Raw genomic sequence first — 27,231 nt, 5'->3', positions numbered from 1 at the left:
GGTTTCTTACGGGAAATTGTTGTCACAGCAGAAGAATAAGTTCTCAAAAAGTGTTGACAAAAAGTCTAGAAACAAACTGTAAAAAAGATACTAAGGGTAGCTCTTCACGTATCAGCACTAACTGGCATTGAAAGAAAAAAAAAATGACTCCAGACCACTGGGGTGTGGCGTCTATATAGGCAATGTGCATGTCACTTTCAGTGCAGATGCTGCCGAGCCAAACAACGCCACATACTAGCTCGAAGGGGGACAGCTCAAAAATATCCTGATCCACTCTGACACCTGGGCAATATTCTAAGGTAAGGAATCAAAGGCTCAGATATTCCTATGTAAAAGTAGACATTGTCAGACCTCCTTATTACTCGGTTCCTACTCGAACGATAATAGATCTGCACAAAACAAGGATCAAAGTTAAATGCATGTGCTTTTTGTTTTGTCGAACAGGGCCAAAGTCATTCCTAATCAAAAAAGTGTTTTCCTAAGCACTTACAAACTCAACCATAAGTACAGAGTTATACAGCAGATTTTATGAAAAATATTCAACTTCACCACTTTGTTTGAATATAAATTATTTTTGGACCAATTAAGCCAAATCTCATTGATAGTTTTTCCAATTATTTTAGGCTGGGTACAATGCAGCATAAGCAGAAAAACTGAAAAATAATACTTTTGGCAAGTTAAAAATATTTAGAACTGGCTACATTCTAAAATTCTAAATATAGATGGGGCCGCAATAATTTATTAATTTGTTGACTGAAAACTGGCTTAGAACTTCCTAAGGTTACATCAACCTAGAAAACCAACTCATTCAAACGGACATCAAATCAGTATGGGTAAAAGTTGATAAAGCATGCTAAAACATAACATGTCAATATACTGATCATGACAAAACTTCTAATTTCAGACTAAATTATAATTGAGTGTCCAAATCCAACCTTTTCCGTAATTAATATAGTATGTAATTCATAACAATTAGGTGGGAAGATCGGTAAAATGATAGTGTCCCAAACAGGTGTTATTGTAGTTACATTTAATTTCCTGCTTTGAGTCTTTATTCAGACTTTTCGGACTCCTCAGTTGATAGCATACATTAACAAATGGAATTCGAAAACCATAAAAAAAAAAAAAGAAAAAAAAAAAAAAAAAAAAACACCCTCAAGGTGCTAGGTTTTAAAATTAACTACGCACTCAAAATCTAAAGTTAGCATGCCATGTTTTTTAAATACATTACTCTAATGGAGTTCAGAATAAAAAATGATTCCCGGGTAGAAAGTGTTAACAGTCAATATAATACCGTTTAAAGGAAAAGAATACTTAACTGTAACAATCCCGTTTGCAGCTGGATTTTGTTGTAGAATCCAAAGCTGTGTGTGCATGCATTTTCATTAAGTGTATTGTCTAAATAAAAAAAAGTGCATACACATTTTCTGGTCAAAGTCTTTGATTCAGCTTCAGGCATGTCTCAAATGTATCATTCCCTGTGTTACCCTGAATCCCACAAGGGTATATATCTCAAATGCTTTTAAAATATAGTTCACTGAAATATAAAAAGAAAACAACTACTTCACAGCAAGGTTTATTAATACATCCAAAAGAAAGAAAAAATTTATCACACTATATACAGATAATAAATACAAGTTTTATACACATTACTTCAGTTTTTACACAAGAAAAATATACATAAAAATGTAAACCTTTGTGTACAAAAACCCTTAAACAAATTAAACAAGGACCAGATAACAAAATGAGACCAATCCATTAGTTCATCAGTTAAAAAAATGTCAATACAGTACATTCATCGAAAGAGGAGGAAAATAGGGGGTTCAGCTTGGGGTTTCTAAAGAATTATACAAAGTGATGCATCCTTCTGTCTTTAATGCTGACCACAACTGCTGCAACAGCCAAAGCATCTGTTTTCTGCTAACAAATGGGCCAAACCTTGGACTTTGCAACGAACCTCCAACAGCAACAATAGTATTAGAAGGTGAAATCAAATAAATGTTTTGGACAAAAAAGAAATTTCAGCCCCCTTTCCCACAGTGACTTTAGACAACAATTGTTGCTAAAACAAAATAAGCTCCATGGAAACATTATGCTGCACAATGAAAATTTCAGAACGTTTGCATACATCACATTAAATGCATTTTAAATTAAAAAACTGCTCGGTAACTTTTGTGACAATTTGTTCTGGCTTGGTTGGAGAGATTAATTTCATGGGAAATTAACATATTTCCCTTATCAATTTTAAAAAGAGGTTCCCACAACAAAATACAGAGAGGAATGCTGTGTTTCATGGAAACAGTAGGACATTCGCACTTTATAAATTTTCTTTAAAAAAAAAAAAAGTCTCTTGGATTTTATTGTTTAACATACTTCTCCCCAGTTTCGACAGATGCATTGCAAGAAGACAAGGGAGTAATCAGGGTACCTATCTGTGTTCCTGCTTCATATGAAGTAATACTTCTCAGATTCATTTTAAAACGTCTAAATATATGGTGGGACAAACTATATATTGGCGCAGAGACATCAGTGAGGGAAGGAAGAAGTGTATTAAATTCAATGTCCCTGCCACCATGCAGAAAGAAATACAAGAAAAATATCTGCAGCTCAATGCAATGGTACAGACGTCAACATATCTTCTCCCCCCCCCCCCCCCCCCCCCACCATGAAGAGGGTGTCTTGTAGTAAAAAGGCTCACCACAGCTTCTGCCAATATGTCAACATTTTGGATATGATTTAGCCGGTATCTCCAGCTCTGTCCGAAGAAACCTCTGGAGTAGGCATTAAAAGCACTACATATCCTATACAGTTACTGCATAGCAGAGACATTATCGGCTTCCAGACAATGCACTCTAAACCACATGCTTAAGTGTTACAAGTGACCAATCCCCAAAGAGTTGAAACTGTCAATTAATGGCAATGAGATTATTTGGATGTATGCTATGCCATGTCAAAGCTGGTATGCCATGTCAATGTCATACAATCTAAATTACAAGACCGCCAAAAGTCCTATCTCTGAATTTGCAACACCAAAGGAAATATTACTCTCGAGGCGAAATGCAGAAATGAGATGTCAGATTAAGCTTTATGTTAGTAACCACAAAATGTTAAGAGCCTGTCAATCGCCTTTGAATCTATTAAAGTCTGGGTGAGGAGGGGCATACAACATGTTTGTATTAATAATAATAAGAAACAGCAACTAGTCACTGTGGCCATACAATTTCAATGGATGGTTAAATGTTTTGCCATCAAGAATGCTTAAAACTCCAAATGTATACTTAATAGTCAGTAGTGTGTGTGGTGCTTCAAATAAGTCCTTTTAGCTCCTTCAGAACCAAAATTAAAATGCAGGCCCAGAAACTGAAGCAACATTAGTAACAGCAGCTACTGAAAAGGCAAAGAATAACATGCAAAATCACTAGTAGGAGAATCGGAGGGTGAACGGTTTAATTTACCTGAAGCATTGGAGCATGTTCACTATTAAAATAACACAAAAAACTGAATTACAAGAATTGCCCTTGATCGTCGTGGCTCCTTGAAACCGGGACAAAATTGGCAATGAGGCAGGACAGCCCAAAGCTAAAACACATATATACATATACGCTTTACATGAATTAAAATACAAATCTCTATTAAATTATATTTTGGCTTTCTTAGAATTATACTGTATGTTCTTTATACATACATTCTATGAGGCTATGCGTTGTGAGTCTGTTTCCAAAGTCTAAAACAGTCTATGCCTTGTGGAATCCAAAATTATCTTACATATATATTTTTTTCAAATTTTAAATGTTTTACTGCAAAATCAGAAAGTATGCAGAACCCTGGATGTTACTGGATAAAAATAAAGCCTTCGGGGCAGGTTCCACAAGGCTAATATGTGGTACCTCATAAATAAACAAAAAATTAAAAGTACAGAGAAAGAAGAAAAATCTGTAGTCAGCTTGCGGATTTTGTAAAGAGTTGTAACAAAGCAATGCCCTTCATCTTGCTCTCCTTGGAATGCTGCTCCAACTGATCCCACAATGGCAGAATTAGAATGACTTTCCAACCACCATTACAAAGTCAGTCCTTACACTATTTCACGATCCGATCAATACTCATAAATGAATCTTGAAAAACAGATCCGCAAACAGCCTTTACAACGCAAGCATTACCACGCAAGGCATCTACCACGCATGGTAAATATAGGTAAAGAAAGTATGCGTGTGTAAATATTATACATGTGTGTTTAAGGATGGGTATGGGTAAGTATAGGATGAGAAGGGTGGTTTTAGAGCTTAGGGGTGGGTAAGAGTATTGGGTTGTAATTTTTTTTTTAGGGTTAATGGGTTGGTAAGGATATAGGCTGGTAACAGTATTGTATGGTTTAAGGGTGGGTATAGAGCAGTAAGGGATTTTTTAGTCATTAGGAGTGGGTAGGGGCATGGGGTGGCAAGTGCAATTTCAGGGTTTAGGGGTCAGAAGGGGCATGGGGTGGTAAGGGTATTTTTAGGGTTGAGTAAGGGTATTGGGTTGTAGGGTGTTTTTAAGGTTGTGGGGGTATAGGGTGGTATGGGTATGTTAGGGTTTTGGGTGTAGTTAAAGGCATAAGTTAAGGGATTGTTTAGGGTTTCGGTAGGGTTATAGGATGGTAAGGATATTTCTAGGGTTCAGGGGTGAATAGCGGCATGGGAGGGTGAATAGTGGCATGGGCTGGTAAGGGTATTTTTTGTGGTTTGGGGTGGGTAAGGTTATTGGGTTGTAAGGATGTTTTTAGGGTTTAGGGGTGGGTATGGATATGAAGTGTTAAGGGTGTTTTAGGGTTATGGGGCGGATAGGGATATAGAGTGGTAAAGGTGTTTTTAGGGTTTAAGTGCGGGTATTGCATTGTTAATAAAAGTATTTTTAGGGGTCTGGGTAGGGACATTAGTTATTAAAGGTATTTTTAAGAATTTAGGGGTGGGTAGGGGCAAAGGGTAGAAAGAGTAATTAATAAAGGGAGGTTTGGGGTTGTTTCCCCCAATAAATAAAAAAGTTAAAATAATGTATTGATAAAAAAAAAAGTGCGGGGGGGGGGGGGGGTCTCCATCAAAATTATATATATATTGTGGTAAATGCACGAGTGGTAAAAAATGTACGGTAAAGGCATGCGAGGTAAAGTTGTACAACCAACAGGTCTATACCTTTCGCATTGGAAAGGTCAAATACTAAAGTATTGCCTACGAGTTCCACACAATTAATTTTAAGAATTGTATAATGGAACGTACAATGAGGGAGACTGTCCTGTTTGGAGTAAAGGATCCATTACAATCTGTGTGAAAATCCTCCTGTTGATATTAATAGCCGATATTGCCCTAGTCGGAGCACTGCAGAACGTGGATGCTTAACTATTAATGGTAAACTATCATAATAGATGAGTAGTGGCTAAAGTGAACAGTTCAATTTAATCATGAAGTTTGCATTTTCATTGTAAGGGAATATTGGAGGGTAGGTTTATCGCACCAAATGGTACATACTGGCAGATTTACAGCAAAGGGTTCTGCAGGCCTAGACAGCCAGGCTCTCCGTTTTAGACAAGGCCACAGAGACAGGCACATGAGAAAGGGAGACTAAAACCTAGAGATGGGTGAAAAAGCAGAGTTGGGCCCCAAAGGAACGAGCCAGGTTATTAGGGCCTGGTCTTCCTTTTTCTCCACTTTGTCTAAAAGGTTGATCAGCCACAGTAAACATGCACATGTCCACCAAAGGAGACTGTATGCAAATTAGTCTTATACCCATTAACTGTGGCTATCGAGAAAATAAACTGCATTGAACCACTCAAAGGGTCCACACGCCTATCCGTGGAATTATTAGCAAATAACCCGTGGCCAAAGACACATGCACATCATACATTAAATTTAAATTATCAGCCTTGAAATTGTAGACATGAGCCTTGAATCAGACAAGTATTAGGTTTAAACATTGTTCAGATTGACAAAACAGTCTCCACAAAATCTCACTCCAGACAGCTCCAGGTTTGCTTGCTTTTCTGGCATAGTAAAGACTGGAAAATAGATGGCAGTGTGCCAAAACACACCATCTTCACCCAGACCTAAATAACAGGATGTCTAAAGTGCATGGAGGGTGGCCCACATTGGACCCAACTTTAACTACAGAAGGACAGTGCCTGAACGCAATTAATGTAATAATCTAGAAAGCAGCAATGGTTATAGTGCTGTGTATGAACAAGCATGGAGGATCCATCTCATCTTCTCTACCAATGAACCATCGACACTTACAGCGGCCCAAAGATCTGAATATTCATCTTGCCATATGGAATGAGACTGTAGGGCAGAGAGACTTTACTGAATTCACTATTATCCATCTAAGAAGAAACCTATTCTCCCTGACCCTTACAGCATGCGTCCAGTGGTCTGCTCTTGGCAAAGAATCAACATTCATCAAAGTAGCCTATGCATTGGAAAGTGTCTGGAGTGCAGCACAAATCACACCCACTCATCATCTAAGTTATGTACTCCAGTGTGATCCCAATTAACCAGCCCTCTGTCAGTGTGGTTTAAGTATGGTGTTAATGATCAGCCTTCCATTTATTCTGTAGAGCCATCTACGGTCTAAATTGTGCCAAAAGACATTGCAAAGAACCTTCTTTGCATGGGCAAAACCATATAACTGCATAAACTGATTTGACAGACATTATAGAAGTGCAATGGCATTGGGTGATAGCACGAGTATACTAACGGTCAAAGGAACAACAAAACTCAAGAACCATACTATTAGTCCTACCAGAAAGAAAAAAAACAGTACTCCAGGCCAAACAGGACTTCACGCACTGTCAATGCAAGCTGTCAAAATGTTTGCAGAAGGCGTAAATAGGGCCCTTTCTAAGTGACCTGGAAATGGATGGATTTTAAGCCTGCTGGGTTCAGGTTCACAGCTAAAAGCCGTCATTGGGTTTTATGTACATTTCCGTGAATTCAAAATACCTCTCAACAAAAAAGGCATCAACACTAGCTGTATGGGAACGGTTACAAAAGAAATTGATAAGGAGTAAAGGAACGAGCACATGAGTAACTTTAGCATTCAATGAAAACTCTATGTAGAAGGTGAGAATCCAACTGGAAGTACGAGACATCATACAATCTAACATTTGGAACACATGGCTAGGCTGATTTATTATAGTCCAAAATGTGAAAGATCAAATGCCATGGAGTGTCATGGCACGTTAAAAAAAACTGGCTTTATTCACTTCCTGGAAAGCAGTTATGTTTACACAAGTCACATTACTGTAGTTTGTAAATGGGACTGCCCACTTTCTTTCATCAGTCAGTGTGAATAAACAGAAGGAACTGCTATGAGCTTTGCGACATATAAAATATTAGCAGCACCAGTGATTAATATCTTTCTAGTTTTACTGAACATAATTACTAATCAAATAATTAATGCAATTTAAAAGTGTGCATTTCATTGTACGTCTTACGTATCAGAAATAAATTAATATCACTCACCATAGTAGTGCAAAATATTGCAACAGACATTTTGCAAAGCGTTTTACAACAATCAGCAATGGAACATCACTTCATTCCAAAAAGCAACTAAGGTGAGGGGTTGACTTGACCCAAAACTCCTGCCAAGACGCAGTCCCTCATTGCAAGCTTAAAGGTTATTTATGACTTTCGTAGCTTGCAAGGGAAAGACTTTACCACGTCAGCCCCATTTTCGGACTTGGCTATGAACCAGAAATATTCTTTCGTTTAAAAACAGATAAAAGTCGCACCATAGCAATTCTTCATCGCTTTCATGTTCTTTCAGAAACCCAGAAGGGTCAGGCCTGCTTAGTTCATGTAAACGTAACAGGCAAAGACAAAAAAAACCGAATTGTTTCAAACTTTCTTTTTCAAGACTTTACTGCCAGCACAACCAATAAGTCTCAACACAAACCAGTTACATACTTAATAGAACAGCGCATGAGTGCAATTCTCGATGGGGTGTCCCGGGGCGCTCAAATATAAAGTTAAACTACTTTTTAAAGTTTATACTAAGGTCTAATAAAGCCACCTCACAGCGGCGATTAGATGTGCGTATCTCTTTCTGTTTTATAAGGAGCTGGTATCTGCCTCAGAGGGTTTTGCTGTAGTTTAGGTGAAGGTGTCACAAAGCAATACAGTTAGCTTAGTAACAATGTTTATAGTGTCGTGGTTCTGGGTCGGCCATTAGGAGGCAGCTGTTGTGTATGTAGTTCTTCGTCAACCTTAAAAACACAGGAGCTGACTATGGGGGTTGGATAGTTCCAAAGGGCATCAAATGGAGACAGCTAGTCCACTTGGCAAATGGGCAAAGTATTGGTGGGGAGAGCAATGCTTATTGCGCACCATCCGACAAGTTGTTGTGGGTCTGAGACATTTGATGTTTCAATGGACACTACAAAATGATGTGACAGGCGCCGACAGACCGTTTACACCAATTACAAATTTAACTATTCGAGGTCTTGTTTGAAAAAAACAAACAATCTGCAGAGACCTGAAAACAGGAACTGATGCACACTTACCGAGTATCGACCACACTTGTTAGACTACCTTAGAGAATCTAACCACCAGGCTGATCGTTCTGGCCTTCAGACCTTTCCTTGTGAACATACTACAAGGGCGGGGCAATTGCTAAGGGTTTTTTGACACCAAACGCAAAACACTTCAGATCTGCATCTTTGAAAAATAATTGATATTGCTTAAAGAGCAGAATGATCTGTCCTGATAACAGAGCACAGTTTCAGATGGACAATGACACTTTTGGCACAACAATTAAAAACAAACCTTTATCTCTCCCTTCCTGTTCAATCAACTAGCAGCAGGCACAATTGTTTTCCTAAAAGGCGTGGCCTATCCTACTGCCTTGGATTTTGAGTTGCAATCTGTATCACCTACATCATAATGCTAACTAAAGACTGAAAAGATTTCAGTGAATACTCTAGTAACGTCGAGATACCCAGACACAGGTAGCTGGAAGGGTTTTAAAAAGTCAGTCAGCCTTGCTGTCTAGATTATAATGATTTAAAACCCCATAACTTTAGAGGACTGAGAAATGGGGTCAGGGAACGCAAATAGATTAATTCAAGGCTGAGGGAGGAGAAGCAAATGTCATAATGTATATATATTTAATTTCTATATATTTATACTTCTATACAACTGTAGCAATTCGGAATATACAACTTCTCAAATCTCTATATATACACATATAAACTATAAACAATGCAAAAGATCATGATAAATCTTCTAACATTGATCTAATCCCTGATGGACCCTGGAAACTAGAAAATTAGTTTAGGTTATTGCAAGAAAGGACATAAATGTGCCAATGAATCCTAGAAGCAAACATGTTGCATCATTGGTGAAAGACAAATGTACCAACATATCGGATTTCTACTAAAAGAAAACAATCTCTAGAAAGAAATTAAGACTTAAGGAATTATCTTAACCATTTTTATTCTTTTAATTCATGTTAAGACTACACATATAAATATACTACTACAAAAAGATGCCACACTGACTCTTTGGTGACCATGGGTGCTAATCTCAAAACCCTTCTCAACAGGGCCATAAATGTACATACTGTACTGCCAGTGAATGTTCCCGCCCACTAAAGTGCAGTGTGGCTGTGATGCATCCCGTAAATCTTGATCCCAATGTAGACAACCACTTAGAAAGGCTTCAACCAGGTATTGCTTGATCAATGCGTGGCATTAATGGTAAAAGGTATGTCTGCATAAGTAAGGGAATACATATTGGTGCAAGACACCTAATGCAACAGTAAATTGGTAGCAGGTTTGAAGAAAAACTGAGTCTGGAATATTCTCATCGTAACAACACCATGTTCAAGGCCATTTGACTGGGAAGCTATAAGTTACAAGATCCAACTGTCAAGTTACAACCATGTGAACCAGTAAAGTGAACATTTTTCTGAAAAAAAAGCCAGAAGGCAGCCAATGCTGTCTGCAACAGGAAATGGTAACACAATGGAAACTTAGCTGAACAAAAAGAATGTGATCCGTTTGCAATGGCAAAATACTTTCCTCAAACCAAGTCAGTGGCCAAGCTAACATGCATTTCTTAGTTTCTAATAACCCTCGACTTAAATCTGGTAGTACTGGATTCGGGAGTGCTCCCTTCTGTGAAGTGAAAAGCATTCAAGGAAAAATAATTTAAAAAAAAAGGAAATTGATTTTTCTGGTGTTTCAAGGTTTAGGAAGAGTTTGATGGAAGCAATGGCCTTTTTCTTGCCTCCACCTGACCAACAAAAACTTCTTCCATTGAGGAAGCTAACACACATTATGGTAACTTTAAGGAAAGCCCAATTTTACTGGAAATCTTAATCTGAAAGCTAGAAGGCTGAAATTTTGGGAGGTAAAAAAGACATGTTCTAAACACACTGTGACAATACTAGCAGCAACACCAATCTATTTCCCAACTAAAGTGGGTCATTATGACTCTGGAAGACTAGTGTGAAAAGCACAGAAGAAGTGTTTGAGAAATCCTTTCTATAAATATCTTTTTCAAAATTGTAAAAAAAAAAAAAAAAAAAAAAAAACAGATTAAAACAGGTGCTGCAGCACATTGCGATGGGATAATGAGTCTGCAAAGAGTAGAAACTGACTGACCAAAAAAAGTCTGAAATTTAAAACTGTATGAAATTTGTTTAAAACAAAGGTATCGCTTATGTTTACAAGACATACTGTGAGAGAAGCACATTACACCCAGTGAACAAGAAAACAATCTAATTTGGCTTCATCATATAATTTCAATCTTGCACATGATCTCTAATCACATTTAGCACAAGACGCAACACATACAGCTATACAACACCAGAAACATGAAGTCCCTGTAACATGGATTCTTTAAAAAGTGGATTAAAAACAAGGCTCTGTGGCTATCATTTAAAAGTTGCAAGTTGAATGCTCAAATGCCTTTCATACCGAAAGCGTTAAAAAGTATTGAATAATTGAGAAAATACATCTGATCTTATTCACTAAATGGCTTCCTCCATCTATTCAAACAGCCTTATCTCCTAGTCAAACTGGCTGCACATGTTTGAGTTATCTTTGAACTACGTGTATGTGTTAAAGTACAAGAGTCCATATCTAGACAGACAAGATAATACCTATTTCTTGTTAAATAAAGTAAGCTAGAACTGGTTATCAGAACTAACTTACACAAGAGGCAAACTATCAAAAAGGGCTCTAGTATCAGTCAGGCACCAAAAAGCAAAACAATTCTGTATTACAGGGAACTGTAAGTGTTCTCCCAAGATAGTTCCTTTGCAAATTGTCAGAGAAATCAAACTTCTAATGGCAAAACGGAAATACGGATTAAAATTACAAGAACTGTGCCAATCGTATGCTCAGATATTGCACTTCCAGCTTTAGAAATGTTGCTGACCATAGCGATGAGAAAATGTGAGTACAAGTGAATGGAAAAAATGAAGGGTGCAAATGCTGAACTGACTATCTAGGCCAGTGCTTCTGCATGCAAGTAGCATGCGTAAAAAAAACTTTTCAGAGAGGTTACACCGCTGAGACATGGTTGCCTATTCAAAAATATTACTACCAATCCCTTTGCAGTCTTGATAAGAGTCTCCGTTTCATCTCCAGTGCTGGTAGAGGGCGTATGCATATTATGAGAAAAATCAGCCCAGAGATAAAGTGTCTAAAAAGACTGCATGATCCCAGTTGCTGTAATGTTCCAGCTGGAAATGAATCGGCTATCAGAAGGGCTGCATCCAGAATTTAAATATAAGGGAACATACAGGGCCAGGAGAGATTGGTATCTTTCTAAATATGTTAATTTCATTATGTAAAACACACAAATACCCTTATGAGTCAATTAAATTAAGCTTTCCAGAATTTCCACCGCAGAAATAACTATTCATCTGCAGATGTTGCTACTATCAAATTTGATTACTCCAAAAACGGATTACCCCCCACAGTCCTAAAAACTCGTGGAACCCAACGTCCAGAGTAAAGAGAAAATGTTCCTTACCAAATTGAAACAAGCCTCCTAAATCTAATACGTAGATTTCTAAAAGGACCACAAGTTGAGACAAAACAGGCCGTAGGGGAGGGAGATAGGCTGTATTGAAGATGCATGATATTTAACATTTTATTTTCATAAGAGTATAATTTCCAATATTTCAATAGCAGCAAGAAGGTGTGAAAAGGACAATTTCCTGAAGCACCTTTGATGCAAAGTAACTACATTTGCACAAAGCAAGTGTATCAATGTGGCATCTAACACGACTGTCCACCCCAAGACTTAGCTTCCCAGTTAATGGGCGAGTAATGTCCATTGTAGAACATTACTAGAATTAACCATTTTCCTGTGCCAGCTATCAAGAAACTATCACTGCAAAATTGGAGATGTGCTTGCCATAACACATTTGCAGAGAATCCAAAGAAAGATCCACATTAAATGAAACTTTCAAAGGATAATTGTGGCAGCCCAGCAGCAATTTCCAATTTAAAATTGCTACCAGCACTCACTGCTCACCGAGATGTGCATTCGGCCACAATTCCTTTCTCCTTTTGCTACTGGTGACATTAGTCCAACTTCCAAATAAGAAAACCATCACATTTGAGACTGTTCCTTTCAACAAGTGTGAGGAATATGAGATACCAACCAACATCTAGTTAACCCAAGGATTAATCTTCAACCACAAAACTTCAAATGTGTAGTTGCTCACCAATCGTACCACAAAGAGCATGACAATGTTTTTAGAAACAGCCTGTATAGATTGCTGAAAAGGGACATTTTACAATGGCTTCTTTCTAAGCATCCCAGCATGAGCATGTTACAAGGATACAGAGGCACAGTTCGAGTTTTCACCCCTCATTCTGATTCATCAGTCCTCTGTCCTCCGGAAGCACACCTCCTACAACACCAGCATTTGACATGGCAGATAGAGCAATTAATAACATCCACAAGGAATAGTATTGAGCAATATTAAATGCGAGGTATCTTTCCATTTGATGCTTTTGCCGCATAGATCCCAATTGCCCTCCAACAACCTCTCCTTCACCACTTCCTAAACAAGAGTACTGGGTACAGGGCGTTTGTTAGAAAGAAGAGAGCCTATCAATAGCACAGCTTCAATACCACATATTGATGTGCAGTAGGATAACCCCTCCCAAAGCTGAAAGAGGATTATATCACCCTGTTTTGTGTGTATTTATATACATATATCTATATAATATATATAGATATATATATCTAGGTATTTTAAATACTCAAAGAACGAGGAGAGAACATTACAGAAAGGAACCATAAGTTCCCTGCACCCATCTGCCTATGTACACACACTCACACAATGAAAAGATGAAATCCGCTCAACTAGGAGTGGTGAATGAGGAAGCCGGCATGCTGTTCGTACTCGTAGCAGTGGCTCCTGTTAAACCAGTTGGGGGTGCTATGGAGCTGTGGCTCGGCTGTAGATCCTTGGGAATGCCACTGTGAGGGCAGAGTTGGTGGCCAAAGGCAGCACTGAATTGGGGGAGCTGCAGCTTAGGAGACGTGGAGGCCACCATCTCTGTGGAAGAGGGACCCAGGCCACTAAAACTAGTCTGCGGTAACCCCGGGAGCACGCAAGTGCTGTTAGGGGTCACAGTTGAGAAGGCAGGCTGGATGACCTCAGAATGGGAGGTGGTAGGGGGCGTGGACAAGGAAGTGGAAAGAAGGTGTCCATCTGCACTAAGGAGGTTGCTAAAAGGTGAGCCATCACCAAGATTGACAGGAAGGTTCCCCCAATGAGTCCTTGGGTTGACAACGCCGCTAAGTGGAACGTCTAGCTGGGTGCTAAGCAAGTGCTGTGCAATCAGGGGTCCTTCTGTTGAGAACGAAGCTGCCAAACTATCACCAGTGAAAGAGGCAGTATGGGGGGATCTGATATGGTCACTGTAGGGCGAGGGCACATGTTCACTGTCATAATGGTTTCCAGAGGGAGAAGAGTGTGAGCGGTCACTGCTGTAGTGCTGCCTTGAGGTTATCAGGTCTTCCACTTTGCTCAGCAGCTGGATAGGGAGCGATCTCTGAGAGGAATGGCTGCTGTCGTGAAGTCCATGAAATGATCCTGGAAAGGTCCTTTCCCCAAGGCCACTCGGGCTTACTAGTGTGACAGAAGTAAGGCTGACATTGGCTGGGGCAGAGAATTGCCCATGAATATGCCTGGCCAAGGGCACAGATGAGACGGACAAGCTTGAAGAGCGGAGCAAGGTCTCATCAAGGTCCAGGCTGGAGAAGTTATCATGCACAATCCGCCCATTGAGGAGTTCCCCCAGGTCCGTGTGAACATCACGAGTCAAGGACTGTAATCCTGAAGGTCCAATCCCTGTGGAAAATACTCCAATACCTCGGTCAGTCAGCTCTCCCACTGCTACGCCATCTGAATGGGAAAGCACTCCAATGTTAGTCAAGCACTCAAGAGATGTCACAGCCTGCAAGGCCCGTTCCAGTTCCTCAGCTTCTTCTCTGGTGGGTAGAAGATCACCATTCTTACCTAAAAAAAAGAAAAACACATGAAGGGCAGAAATCAAACCCATTAAGAAAAACGTTTGCATCTTGAAATTAATGCGAAATCACAATAGTATGTTTAGCGCACATAGGGCAAGACTATATAGACTGTCCATTTTGCATTGACTACTAATACAAGCATTTGCAATGCAATAGGTCTCGCATTATTAAAGTTTGAGCTATTGGCATTGCCAGTAGCTTAAACTCTCGCAAATGCGAGATAGGTCTCATATTTATGCGAGTTTAAACTATTGGCATTGTAAATGACAATGCCTTTTATTTATGTTTAAAAAAAAAAAAAGACATTGTCATTTACAATGCAATTTGTTCAAAGTCGCGTAAATGCGAGATCCATTACATTGAAGTTCCTGTCAGGCAGAAGAATTGGGCGAAAAGGCATCGCGTTTCCTGGAGACTGAGGCTGGAGCGGAGAGGTCTGTTGTGCTTGATCTCTGGCTTGGTTAATCAGACAGTGTCTGCAGCTGCCCTTTGTCTGGACTCTCATGCCAATGCCACCATAAGCTCCTACCAGACTCTGTACGTGGAGGTGAGGCTGAGGTTAGAGTTACGACGGTGCCAGGGTCCACTTTAAACAAGCATAGTAAATACGGACTAAGCAGATTTAAACTTGTGACCTCTCCTGATACACAGAGCTCTGCTTTCAGCACATGAACCCCGTGCCCTGAAATACCTTACTAGCGTTGGTGCCCGTGACTGGGAAGTTTCACACAGATTTCTGCATCGGGCACTTTAACGCCCTCAGCGAAGTTATAGGCAGTGCGCCTTGGAAAGTTACATAAACGTACCAGTCAATAGTTTACAACAGGAAAGTGGAACATAAAAAAAAATAATAATAATTGGGACTACGTAGTTGGGACAAAGTAGCTGCCTTTGCGGCAACTCAAGCCTGAATAAAAAACCCAAAATAAACATTACTGCGTGACACACAATAACATGCCCACTGACGCAACAACGTATACACACTGAAACAAGAACACCAACGCTGTCATAAGAACACACAACCAGAAGCCAAATCAAACACACTATGACATATGCCGGACATCTTGACACACGAGCATACATAGTGTAGCACAAAAGTACACATGCTGTGATACACAAGAATGCATACACTGTCCACAGAACACCCAGACAAGAGCACAGGAGCAGCACGCAGACAGGCACCAGAGCATACATATACACTGACATAATAGTGACCATACAGTGTCATAAGTGCACATTCGCATGACAGAAGAAAACCCACACACTGGCACATGTCCGTACAGTATCTGACACCAGTTCACCATCACACACAACCGTATACACGGGAATACATAAGCACATAAAACACTGACACAACAGCACCTTCATACTGACACGTGTGTACAGAATCTGACTCAATAGAAAACCTCTGCCACAAGAGAATACAGACACTACAAGATCATACACAAAAATCACACGAGTACACACTGACACTAAAGAACACACAAACTTACAAGCCCATACATACGATGAAAAGCACATACAACGTGATACAAAAACATATACAGTACTGCCGTAAGAGTATACACATCCTGCCACACGAGCTTACAAGCACTGACACTCGACAATGCACATAATTGGACACAAGAATATACACATCCTGACACAGGAGATCACACAAGTGCACAAACTAACACAAGAACACACTTAAGCACGAGAGCACATGCACTGACAGAAAAGCACACACACTGATCCAAGCACACAACCACTATCAGAAGAGCAAAACACATCCAGTCACAAAAGCACATACGTGCACAAACTGACACCAATCATACACAAACTGATATTCGTGTGCATGCACAATATGACACAAAAGAACAGACAGTAACACTGGGGCAGACAAATATTGATTCGAGAGCGCTTGCACACTCTGACCAATGAGTACACAAGCACCAACAAAAAAAGCGTTCACAATGTGACGCAAGACAAACGTGCTAACACAAGAGTACACGTACACTGCGATGCAGAGGCGACAGGAAAGCATAAGTGGACCCATAAACACAAAAGCATGTACCCACACACAAACAAAGGTATGCGCACACAGGAACAAAGTGTAACGACAATGACACAAGAGTGTGCACACGCGCACCAACTCCACGGTACTACAAACGGGTGCACACACTGAAAAAATAACATACACTAGAGCACCTAGGGTAACAAAACGTAGACACGAACACACACTAACAACAGAGCACACACTGATACAGCAGTGTGCACACATGCATTTACACAGAGTGCACACAAGTTTTCATCGGAGCAGACATATAGACAGGGGCAAACACTCGCACAGGAAGAACGATCAGTGCCGCTAACTTTACGGACGGGGCTGTTTTGAGAGTACAGCACTGAACACTGTCCTCCCTACAGCTCAGTCCGCACATGTCCACCGTTTCGTATTAGAGGACAGCGATTTTGGGGTTTTACCAGGAGCTTTGGAGTGAGAGGCAGGGCGGGGGTAATTCAGGCCCTCGTAAAACCCCGACAGGAAGGAAAGTGAAGTGAAAAGAACAAACATTCCCCTGAACAGATTCCGGTCTGTGTAGAGTTAGGGAAAAGCAGAAAGAAGCTAAATGAAAGGGAAAGACACACATTGTAATGACTGCTTTTTGAAGCCCCGGGATCACGTTTCACCGTCCCGAGACTTGCAAGTCTCTGCAAGAGAGTCAAACGTGTGCGTTTCGCTTTTTTTTTCTAAAAGCGCTGTCGCTGTGCAGAAGTCAGAGGCAAGCTCCCACACTGTTCCTGCATTTAATAGAAGCCACGAGCCCGCAGTAGACTGTTTGAGAGACATGGTCGTCAAGTCACAGGAAGTGGTAGAGATCGCGAAAGTAAAAGCGATAGCTATTGAAAAACAAAGAAGCCCGCGAGTGGTGCGCACATGACGGCCGGTGCGCGTAACAGACACCAATAGGCCATGGGCGGAGCAATGTGCCCGCCTTTGGCCTATTGCGTGCTCAGTTTGTGAAAAACACGCATTCACAAGCCAATCGCGGAGATCAAAAGAAAAAGCAAGAGCGTGCGCGATTTCTAGATACGTTTTGAAACCCCCTACAAGAGGTCTCTCGCTGTGCGAGCAGTGCTATGCACTGCAACGCTAGGCACGAGACCTATAAACGCATTTGTGCTATCATCGCTGAGCAAAAAGCCATTTTGTAGGTCTGGCTTGACAGCTGCGCTGTCAACAGACCTTAGGCGCAACCTAAAACAAGCATTGGCATAGCCAATAAGTCTCGCCTTTGGGACCTTATAAGTGTTTAGTTATCCTGCACAATATCCTCGGTGCAACAACATCAAGTGTTGCATGGCTAAACACTTATAAGGTCCCAAAGGCTAGACCTATTGGCTATACCAATGCTGGTTTTGAGTGAGTGGTACAAAAGGGGGTGGTGATGGATGGAGCATCAGAACCAATCAAACACTCACACCCAGTCAACAGATCTGGGTTTGATCCATCACGTTCTTTAGCCCACTCTGCCACCCCAGTTCAGACATGGCCATATGCAAATCAGTCTGACCCTGTGCCTCATGGGAACAGTCCAGCCCGAACTGCCAAGCCATGCCTTCCCTGGACCGGAAACAAGCTTCCTAGGACCGGTTTCTGGCATTTCAGCCGTCTTCAGCCAGGCTTGCTTGAATCCAGTGGCAAAGTGAGCAAGGGACTCACGTCTGAGCATACCCTGCCAACTTATGGCGAACAAAGCGGTACAAAAGGGGGGGGTTTTGAGTGAGTGACTCGTGCAGATATGCCACAGTGAGGTAGAGCTGCTGCTAGTGCCGTAACAGGAGCCTCTGTGATATTGCGCCTCTTCAAAATGTATCTTGGGTCTGGTGTAATACTTCTAGCCCCTAGTCCAGTCTTCTCGCACCCAATGCATCCTTAAATGTCCCATGTACAGTTGGGGTTGACACTCCTATTACCCCTGCCCTCCAATGACACTTTACCTGTCACGGGTGGTGGTGGACGACGACTAAGACGACGTGGTGGTGGACGACGACTAAGACGACGTGGTGGTGGTGGTGGTGGTGGTGGCGGCGGCGGCGGCAGCCGACGTGGTGGTGGCGGCGGCGGCAGCCGACGTGGTGGTGGCGGCGGCGGCAGCCGACGTGGTGGTGGCGGCGGCGGCAGCCGACGTGGTGGTGGCGGCGGCGGCAGCCGACGTGGTGGTGGCGGCGGCGGCAGCCGACATGGTGGTGGCAGCAGCCGACGTGGTGGTGGCGGCGGCGGCAGCCGACGTGGTGGCGGCGGCGGCGGCAGCCGACGTGGTGGCGGCGGCGGCGGCGGCAGCCGACGTGGTGGCGGCGGCGGAGGCGGACGACGACGTGGTGGCGGTGGCGGCGGCGGCAGCCGACGTGGTGGTGGTGGAGGCGGACGACGACGTGGTGGTGGAGGCGGACGACGACGGGGTGGTGGAGGCGGACGACGACGGGGTGGTGGAGGCGGACGACGACGGGGTGGTGGTGGCGGCCGACGACGGGGTGGTGGTGGCGGCCGACGACGTGGTGGTAGTAGCGGCGGCCGACGACGTGGTGGTAGTAGCGGCGGCCGACGACGTGGTGGTAGTAGCGGCGGCCGACGACGTGGTGGTAGTAGCGGCGGCCGACGACGTGGTGGTAGTAGCGGCGGCCGACGACGTGGTGGTAGTAGCGGCGGCCGACGACGTGGTGGTGGTAGTAGCGGCGGCCGACGACGTGGTGGTGGTAGTAGCGGCGGCCGACGACGTGGTGGTGGTAGCGGCGGCCGACGACGTGGTGGTGGTAGCGGCGGCCGACGACGTGGTGGTGGTAGCGGCGGCCGACGACGTGGTGGTGGTAGCGGCGGCCGACGACGTGGTGGTGGTAGCGGCGGCCGACGACGTGGTGGTGGTAGCGGCGGCCGACGACGTGGTGGTGGTAGCGGCGGCCGACGACGTGGTGGTGGTAGCGGCGGCCGACGACGTGGTGGTGGTAGCGGCGGCCGACGACGTGGTGGTGGTAGCGGCGGCCGACGACGTGGTGGTGGTAGCGGCGGCCGACGACGTGGTGGTGGTAGCGGCGGCCGACGACGTGGTGGTGGTAGCGGCGGCCGACGACGTGGTGGTAGCGGCGGCCGACGACGTGGTGGTGGTAGCGGCGGCCGACGACGTGGTGGTGGTAGCGGCGGCCGACGACGTGGTGGTGGTAGCGGCGGCCGACGACGTGGTGGTGGTGGTAGTGGCGGCCGACGACGTGGTGGTAGTGGCGGCCGAAGACGTGGTGGTAGTGGCGGCCGAAGACGTGGTGGTAGTGGCGGCCGACGACGTGGTGGTAGTGGCGGCCGACGACGTGGTGGTAGTGGCGGCCGACGACGTGGTGGTAGTGGCGGCCGACGACGTGGTGGTAGTGGCGGCCGACGACGTGGTGGTAGTGGCGGCCGACGACGTGGTGGTAGTGGCGGCCGACGACGTGGTGGTAGTGGCGGCCGACGACGTGGTGGTAGTGGCGGCCGACGACGTGGTGGTAGTGGCGGCCGACGACGTGGTGGTAGTGGCGGCGGCGGCCGACGACGTGGTGGTGGTAGCGGCGGCCGACGACGTGGTGGTGGTGGTAGTGGCGGCCGACGACGTGGTGGTAGTGGCGGCCGAAGACGTGGTGGTAGTGGCGGCCGAAGACGTGGTGGTAGTGGCGGCCGACGACGTGGTGGTAGTGGCGGCCGACGACGTGGTGGTAGTGGCGGCCGACGACGTGGTGGTAGTGGCGGCCGACGACGTGGTGGTAGTGGCGGCCGACGACGTGGTGGTAGTGGCGGCCGACGACGTGGTGGTAGTGGCGGCCGACGACGTGGTGGTAGTGGCGGCCGACGACGTGGTGGTAGTGGCGGCCGACGACGTGGTGGTAGTGGCGGCCGACGACGTGGTGGTAGTGGCGGCGGCGGCCGACGACGTGGTGGTAGTGGCGGCCGACGACGTGGTGGTAGTGGCGGCGGCGGCCGACGACGTGGTGGTAGTGGCGGCCGACGTGGTGGTAGTGGCGGCGGCGGCGACGTGGTGGTAGTGGCGGCGGCGGCCGACGACGTGGTGGTAGTGGCGGCGGCGGCCGACGACGTGGTGGTAGTGGCGGCGGCGGCCGACGACGTGGTGGTAGTGGCGGCGGCGGCCGACGACGTGGTGGTAGTGGCGGCGGCGGCCGACGACGTGGTGGTAGTGGCGGCGGCGGCCGACGACGTGGTGGTAGTGGTGGTGGCGGCCGACGATGACGACGTGGTGGTGGTGGTGGTGGCCGACGACGTGGTGGTGGTGGTGTGGTGGTGGCGGCCGACGACGTGGTGGTGGTGGTGGTGGTGTTGGTGGTGGTGGTGGCGGCCGACGACGTGGTGGTGGTGGTGGTGGCGGCCGACGACGTGGTGGTGGTGGCGGCCGACGACGTGGTGGTGGTGGCGGCCGACGACGTGGTGGTGGTGGCGGCCGACGACGTGGTGGTGGTGGCGGCCGACGACGTGGTGGTGGTGGTGGTGGCGGCGGCCGACGACGTGGTGGTGGTGGTGGTGGTGGCGGCCGACGACGTGGTGGTGGTGGTGGTGGCGGCCGACGACGTGGTGGTGGTGGTGGCGGCCGACGACGTGGTGGTGGTGGTGGTGGCGGACGACGTGGTGGTGGTGGTGGTGGCGGACGACGTGGTGGTGGCGGACGACGTGGTGGTGGTGGTGGCGGCGGACGACGTGGTGGTGGTGGTGGTGGCGGACGACGTGGTGGTGGCGGACGACGTGGTGGTGGTGGTGGTGGTGGCGGACGACGTGGTGGTGGTGGTGGTGGTGGCGGACGACGTGGTGGTGGTGGTGGTGGCGGACGACGTGGTGGTGGTGGTGGTGGCGGACGACGTGGTGGTGGTGGTGGTGGTGGCGGACGACGTGGTGGTGGTGGTGGTGGTGGCGGACGACGTGGTGGTGGTGGCGGACGACGTGGTGGTGGTGGTGGTGGTGGCGGACGACGTGGTGGTGGTGGTGGTGGCGGATGACGTGGTGGTGGTGGTGGCGGACGACGTGGTGGTGGTGGCGGACGACGTGGTGGTGGTGGTGGTGGCGGACGACGTGGTGGTGGCGGACGACGTGGTGGTGGTGGCGGACGACGTGGTGGTGGTGGCGGACGATGTGGTGGTGGTGGTGGTGGTGGTGGTGGACGACGTGGTGGTGGTGGTGGTGGCGGACGACGTGGTGGTGGTGGTGGTGGCGGACGACGTGGTGGTGGTGGTGGTGGTGGCGGACGACGTGGTGGTGGTGGTGGTGGCGGACGACGTGGTGGTGGTGGTGGCGGACGACGTGGTGGTGGCGGACGACGTGGTGGTGGCGGACGACGTGGTGGTGGCGGACGACGTGGTGGTGGTGGTGGTGGCGGACGACGTGGTGGTGGTGGTGGTGGTGGTGGCGGACGACGTGGTGGTGGTGGTGGTGGTGGTGGCGGACGACGTGGTGGTGGTGGCGGACGACGTGGTGGTGGTGGCGGACGACGTGGTGGTGGTGGCGGACGACGTGGTGGTGGTGGCGGATGACGTGGTGGTGGTGGTGGTGGTGGTGGCGGACGACGTGGTGGTGGTGGCGGACGACGTGGTGGTGGTGGCGGACGACGTGGTGGCGGTGGCGGTGGCGGACGACGTCGTGGTGGCGGTGGTGGTGGTGGACGACGTGGTGGTGGTGGTGGTGGCGGACGACGTGGTGGTGGTGGTGGCGGACGACGTGGTGGTGGTGGTGGCGGACGACGTGGTGGTGGTGGTGGCGGACGACGTGGTGGTGGTGGCGGACGACGTGGTGGTGGTGGCGGCGGACGACGTGGTGGTGGTGGCGGCGGACGACGTGGTGGTGGTGGCGGACGACGTGGTGGTGGTGGTGGTGGCGGACGACGTGGTGGTGGTGGTGGCGGACGACGTGGTGGTGGTGGTGGCGGACGACGTGGTGGTGGCGGACGACGTGGTGGTGGAGGCGGACGACGTGGTGGTCGTGGTGGAGGCGGACGACGTGGTGGTCGTGGTGGAGGCGGACGACGTGGTGGTGGTGGCGGACGACGTGGTGGTGGTGGCGGACGACGTGGTGGCGGACGACGTGGTGGTGGTGGCGGACGACGTGGTGGTGGTGGTGGCGGACGACGTGGTGGTGGTGGTGGCGGACGACGTGGTGGTGGTGGTGGCGGACGACGTGGTGGTGGTGGTGGCGGACGACGTGGTGGTGGTGGTGGCGGACGACGTGGTGGTGGTGGCGGACGACGTGGTGGTGGTGGCGGACGACGTGGTGGTGGCGGCGGACGACGTGGTGGTGGCGGCGGACGACGTGGTGGTGGCGGCGGACGACGTGGTGGTGGCGGCGGACGACGTGGTGGTGGCGGCGGACGACGTGGTGGTGGCGGTGGTGGTGGCGGACGACGTGGTGGTGGTGGTGGCGGACGACGTGGTGGTGGTGGTGGCGGACGACGTGGTGGTGGTGGTGGTGGCGGATGACGTGGTGGTGGTGGTGGTGGTGGCGGACGACGTGGTGGTGGTGGTGGTGGTGGCGGACGACGTGGTGGTGGTGGTGGCAGACGACGTGGTGGTGGCGGACGACGTGGTGGTGGTGGCGGACGACGTGGTGGTGGTGGTGGCGGACGACGTGGTGGTGGTGGCGGACGACGTGGTGGTGGTGGCGGACGACGTGGTGGTGGTGGCGGACGACGTGGTGGTGGTGGTGGCGGACGACGTGGTGGTGGTGGTGGCGGACGACGTGGTGGTGGTGGTGGCGGACGACGTGGTGGTGGTGGTGGCGGACGACGTGGTGGTGGTGGTGGTAGTAGTGGTGGCAGACGACGTGGTGGTGGACGTTGTGGAGGTGGATGTGGTGGTCCTGGTGGTGGTGTTGGCAGTGGTGGTGGACGTGGTCCTGGTGGACAAGATAGTGGTGCTGGCGGTGGTGGTGTTGGCGGTGGACGTGGTGGTGGTGGACGACTATTGGGTAGGAGGGTGCTGGCAGAATGCGGATGGAAAGGAGGATCTCAAAGGGGGCACGTGGGAGAGCAGAAAGAGGCCGAAAATTAGATACTAAAAACGGCGAGTAGATATAACACGAAACAGATTTAACGGGGTGGTCCCTTATAGCGCATGTGAATGTTCCTTAGCACTTCGTTTTTAGTAAACAGGGGGGACCATGGGGAGATTAATTGATTAATCAAGCATGATAATCGCGTGCGGAAGCTGGTGTTGTTCAAGTCACGGTGTTGGCTTACCAATGTGTGATTCTGGGCAAGTTAATTAATCTCCCGTGCCTTCTGAAAGGCAATGTGTTCCTGTGTAAATGTGCTCTTGTGTAATGTAACTGGGTGTCTTGTAAAGGTCTCTACTACTCTTGAGTTCAGTTTGCGCTGTATGAATTTGCCAAACAAAACAGCCAGCAGACCTTTTAAAGCAAGAGCCTATTTTATCCGTTCATGTAGCGCACGCACAGCAATGAGGGCTCTGTACAGCCCAGTACTGCATTTAAAATTTAAAGCGCATTAAAGCGCAATGCTACATTAATAAAAAATAAAAAAATATGTCGTGCCTGCAGTGAGTGGCTCACAAAGAAAAAAGTGCTTAGAGGCTAATTAAGTGACACTGTCTCCCGCCTCATGTAAAAGATCCAATCCCGGTGGGCGGGGTCAAAAGTGGACAGTGTGGTAACCAGGATGGACTAAAAAGCCTCCTGGACAAATCGTTACACATAATTGCATAATTGGTGATGCAAAATGACGCGCACCAATACAAAACATGGGCGAGCAGAAAGCGAGTGTCTGGAATCGTATCGATTCCAAGAAGCCCTCGCATGGCGAGAGCAACGCATGCGCGCTGCCAACGCCAGGCGAGACCTAAAAAGTGCTTTCAAGAGTACTACATAGGGACTTTGTCTCCTCCCACAGGAGTATATGGTTTGACCCCGGCAGGCGATCTGTGCTTCCACACAAAAACACACTTTCCCTCCAAAAAGCTGTGATTTTGTTTATTCCGTTGCCTGAGCCACCAGCACGGCTGCCTGAAGTAGTCTCACTAACACGCTTACAGTATCAAGTTTACACTGAGGTAGAGCATCGCCTTTCGGGGCATTGACATGGCACTACAGTGCTGTTTAAGTACATAATTTACAGTGTTTGTTTTTCATCGGCAGCAGCACAGATGGGAGGACAGTCCAGAGGAAAGTATTGCTGTGTTCCAGCACACTCCCCTTTCTCTTTCTATCATTAACAGACTACAGAACGCACAGACTCAAAGTAGCTGGACTGAATCAGTTATGGCAGCAAGCCAATTATCAAGGCTTTATGCTGTATCTATTTATTATGAAATGGTACGATAAAGCCAGTAGGCCTGATATTTATTGTGAAAAGCATATGTTAAAGTCAATATGCTTTTATGGATGGATTTTATTACTCACAATTAAGGCATGCAGATAGGTATTTTGTTACATCTCACTGATCATTGTAGTAGTTCTCCTGTGAGGAACAGTAGATATAGAAGATTTGCTCTGTGAGAATCCTTATTAGATCCTCCAAGGAGGGTTGTATTTTCCTTAGTCAACAATAATTTAGTACTACTTTCTAAATGTTATGACTATGGGCTTGATGGCAGCCTTGTGGAAAAGTGTACACTCAAGAATAGTCATCCTGAGTTGGTTATGGTGATAAGCTATAGGCGTAATTGGTGCGCTCTGAAACATTATGGCTGAAGCCCGAAGTCTGACCTGCTTATTATGACCAGGATGTTGATATTGCTCATTTATTGTGTAACTTATTTGTTAAAGCCAGTAAGCATTTAACAGTTGGTTTTTAACACATTGTGTTACATGCTATAGACAGGTATTCTGTTACATGTAAGGTCACAGGTCACTGTAGTAAGGATTTTGCTTTGGCCATCCACTCTGTCAAACCATGGGAGCTTCCACTCAGATAATTCTTGTTTGGCCTTATGGAGCGATTGAATATTGTTATGGACGCCATTTTTCTATGCATTTGTAATTCAATAACTGGTGGCATGATGTTTGCCAGTTTATGTGCACTCCAACAGGCTGTGCTGTTTAAGGTGTTAAGACAATGGTAAAGAGTATAGACCTTATCAGTTAGTTGGTGAAAGTCAGGCCAGATTCTATAGCTTAGATGAAGAAGTTACTTACCTTCTGTAAGGCCTAATCTGGTAGAGCATAGATCTTGCCGCAGATTCCTCATCTTAGAATTAACCCCAGGCGCAAGGCTGGATCCAGAATTTTTTCTACAGCAGTACCTCTGAGCATCGGTAGAGGGCACCAAGCGACTCCATACGACAACGTTCACTAGATGTGACGGTGTCAGAGTCCACAGAAGTCCTCCCTCGACGCGCAGATGTCAGTTTCTTCCGTGACTAGCTTCCGCGCTAAATCGTGGTGCCACGTATAGACACTGCTATATAGAAACAGTGAGCCCAAAAAGAGTCCTCTTTTTGAAAAACACTTATATGAAGAACGACTTGAAGTCAGGATTGTCTGTCTTCTCCCCTTTGCATGTTCTCTCTTTTTTTTTTTTAAAGCCAAGGTAAATAGCTTATTCAACTGATAGTGATATCTTGCAGCAGAATCTATACCTTAGAATTGATACCCAAGCAATACCATCCCTAAAAGAAGGGTCTGCGAACAGATTCCAAGCGGGATCCATGACTAGGCCATTCTGCAGCATCAGAAAAATAAGACATCCCACCAGAAAACTCGGGGAGAACCCGTCCCAAACAAAAACCACAGCCAAGCCACAACAAAAGTAAAGGACACCAAGGCAGAAGAATAAGACGAGTGGGAGAACACTCGAAAGAAACCTATCATTACAATGCCTCCCAGAATGTTAACAGACCCAAGAAACCGCAGTGGGAGGATAAGGACAATTGCAAAAACTATTGGGCTAAATCTCCAAGGCATAGATAAAGGTGGCAATGCAGACAGTATCAGCCAGTATCCCAAGCAGCATGTCAAAACCACAATCATGGCCACAGACCACATGAGGTAGAGGAAACACTGCAAAGGAGAAGGAAGCATTCTGGTACTATCCAACTCAGAATCCCACAAAAAGGCACAATATAAATAGATATGTATGAAAATATATAAACAGATTATTTTTAAACAAACACACACAGCATAACAAAATCTACCCAAGAGGGGTACATGCAAACAACCACAACAGCAGCGAGAGGCTGAAAGAAACTGCCACAAAGCCCCATTGAAATGGAAATGGCGGGGTGGAAACCACATATACACCCCAGAAAAAGAAATAAGCAGACAGTACCTACACTACCGACTGAACTACTCTATTAGGCAGTTGAAAGACAACTGAGAAGAAACCCGCAGGGGAGAGAACCTCGCCAGAAGAGAGGAGAAAGAGCACAATGGAGGACTGGAAAAGGGTCCTGTGGAAGCGGGCCAACACAGGCGAGGCCTAGGCAGAGGAGTAGGCCTTACTTTAAGTGAAAATAGCATGGGAAGACCAATGCAACAAATGAAAGACCAGCCAAAGGCCAGTGTAATGAACAGATAAAGGCAGCGCCCACACGAAGGCCAGAAGCAAGAAAAAAAAAAACCTTGGGTGCACAGGACAATCCACACATGGCCAAGGAACAACACGAGTGAGGATCGTGACGCCACCCAAAATTGAACTCTGTGTCTGGACCAGTACAAGGGAGAAATCCCCAAGGGGTGGAGTCATGC

The 27,231-nt window shown here is 46.7% G+C and overlaps 1 protein-coding gene across 2 annotated transcripts in view; it reads right to left on the bottom strand.

Annotated features, from left to right (window-relative positions):
- Positions 1-1,562: 1,562 nt before the first annotated feature.
- INO80D (INO80 complex subunit D) overlaps positions 1,563-27,231 on the bottom strand; it is a 294,761-nt gene continuing 269,092 nt past the window's right edge. For both annotated transcript variants that reach the window (XM_085648924.1, XM_085648925.1), the window contains exon 11: positions 1,563-14,517. In XM_085648924.1, the coding sequence (XP_085505050.1) occupies positions 13,352-14,517 (1,166 nt within the window). In that variant the 3' untranslated portion in view covers positions 1,563-13,351. The remainder of the gene's footprint in view (positions 14,518-27,231) is intronic.

The sequence above is a fragment of the Triturus cristatus genome, chromosome 3_2, assembly GCF_964204655.1.
Source record: "Triturus cristatus chromosome 3_2, aTriCri1.1, whole genome shotgun sequence".
Classification (NCBI taxonomy): Eukaryota; Metazoa; Chordata; class Amphibia; order Caudata; family Salamandridae; genus Triturus; species Triturus cristatus.
Note: the sequence above shows the minus strand (reverse complement) of the source record. Positions and strands in the feature narration are given on the sequence as shown.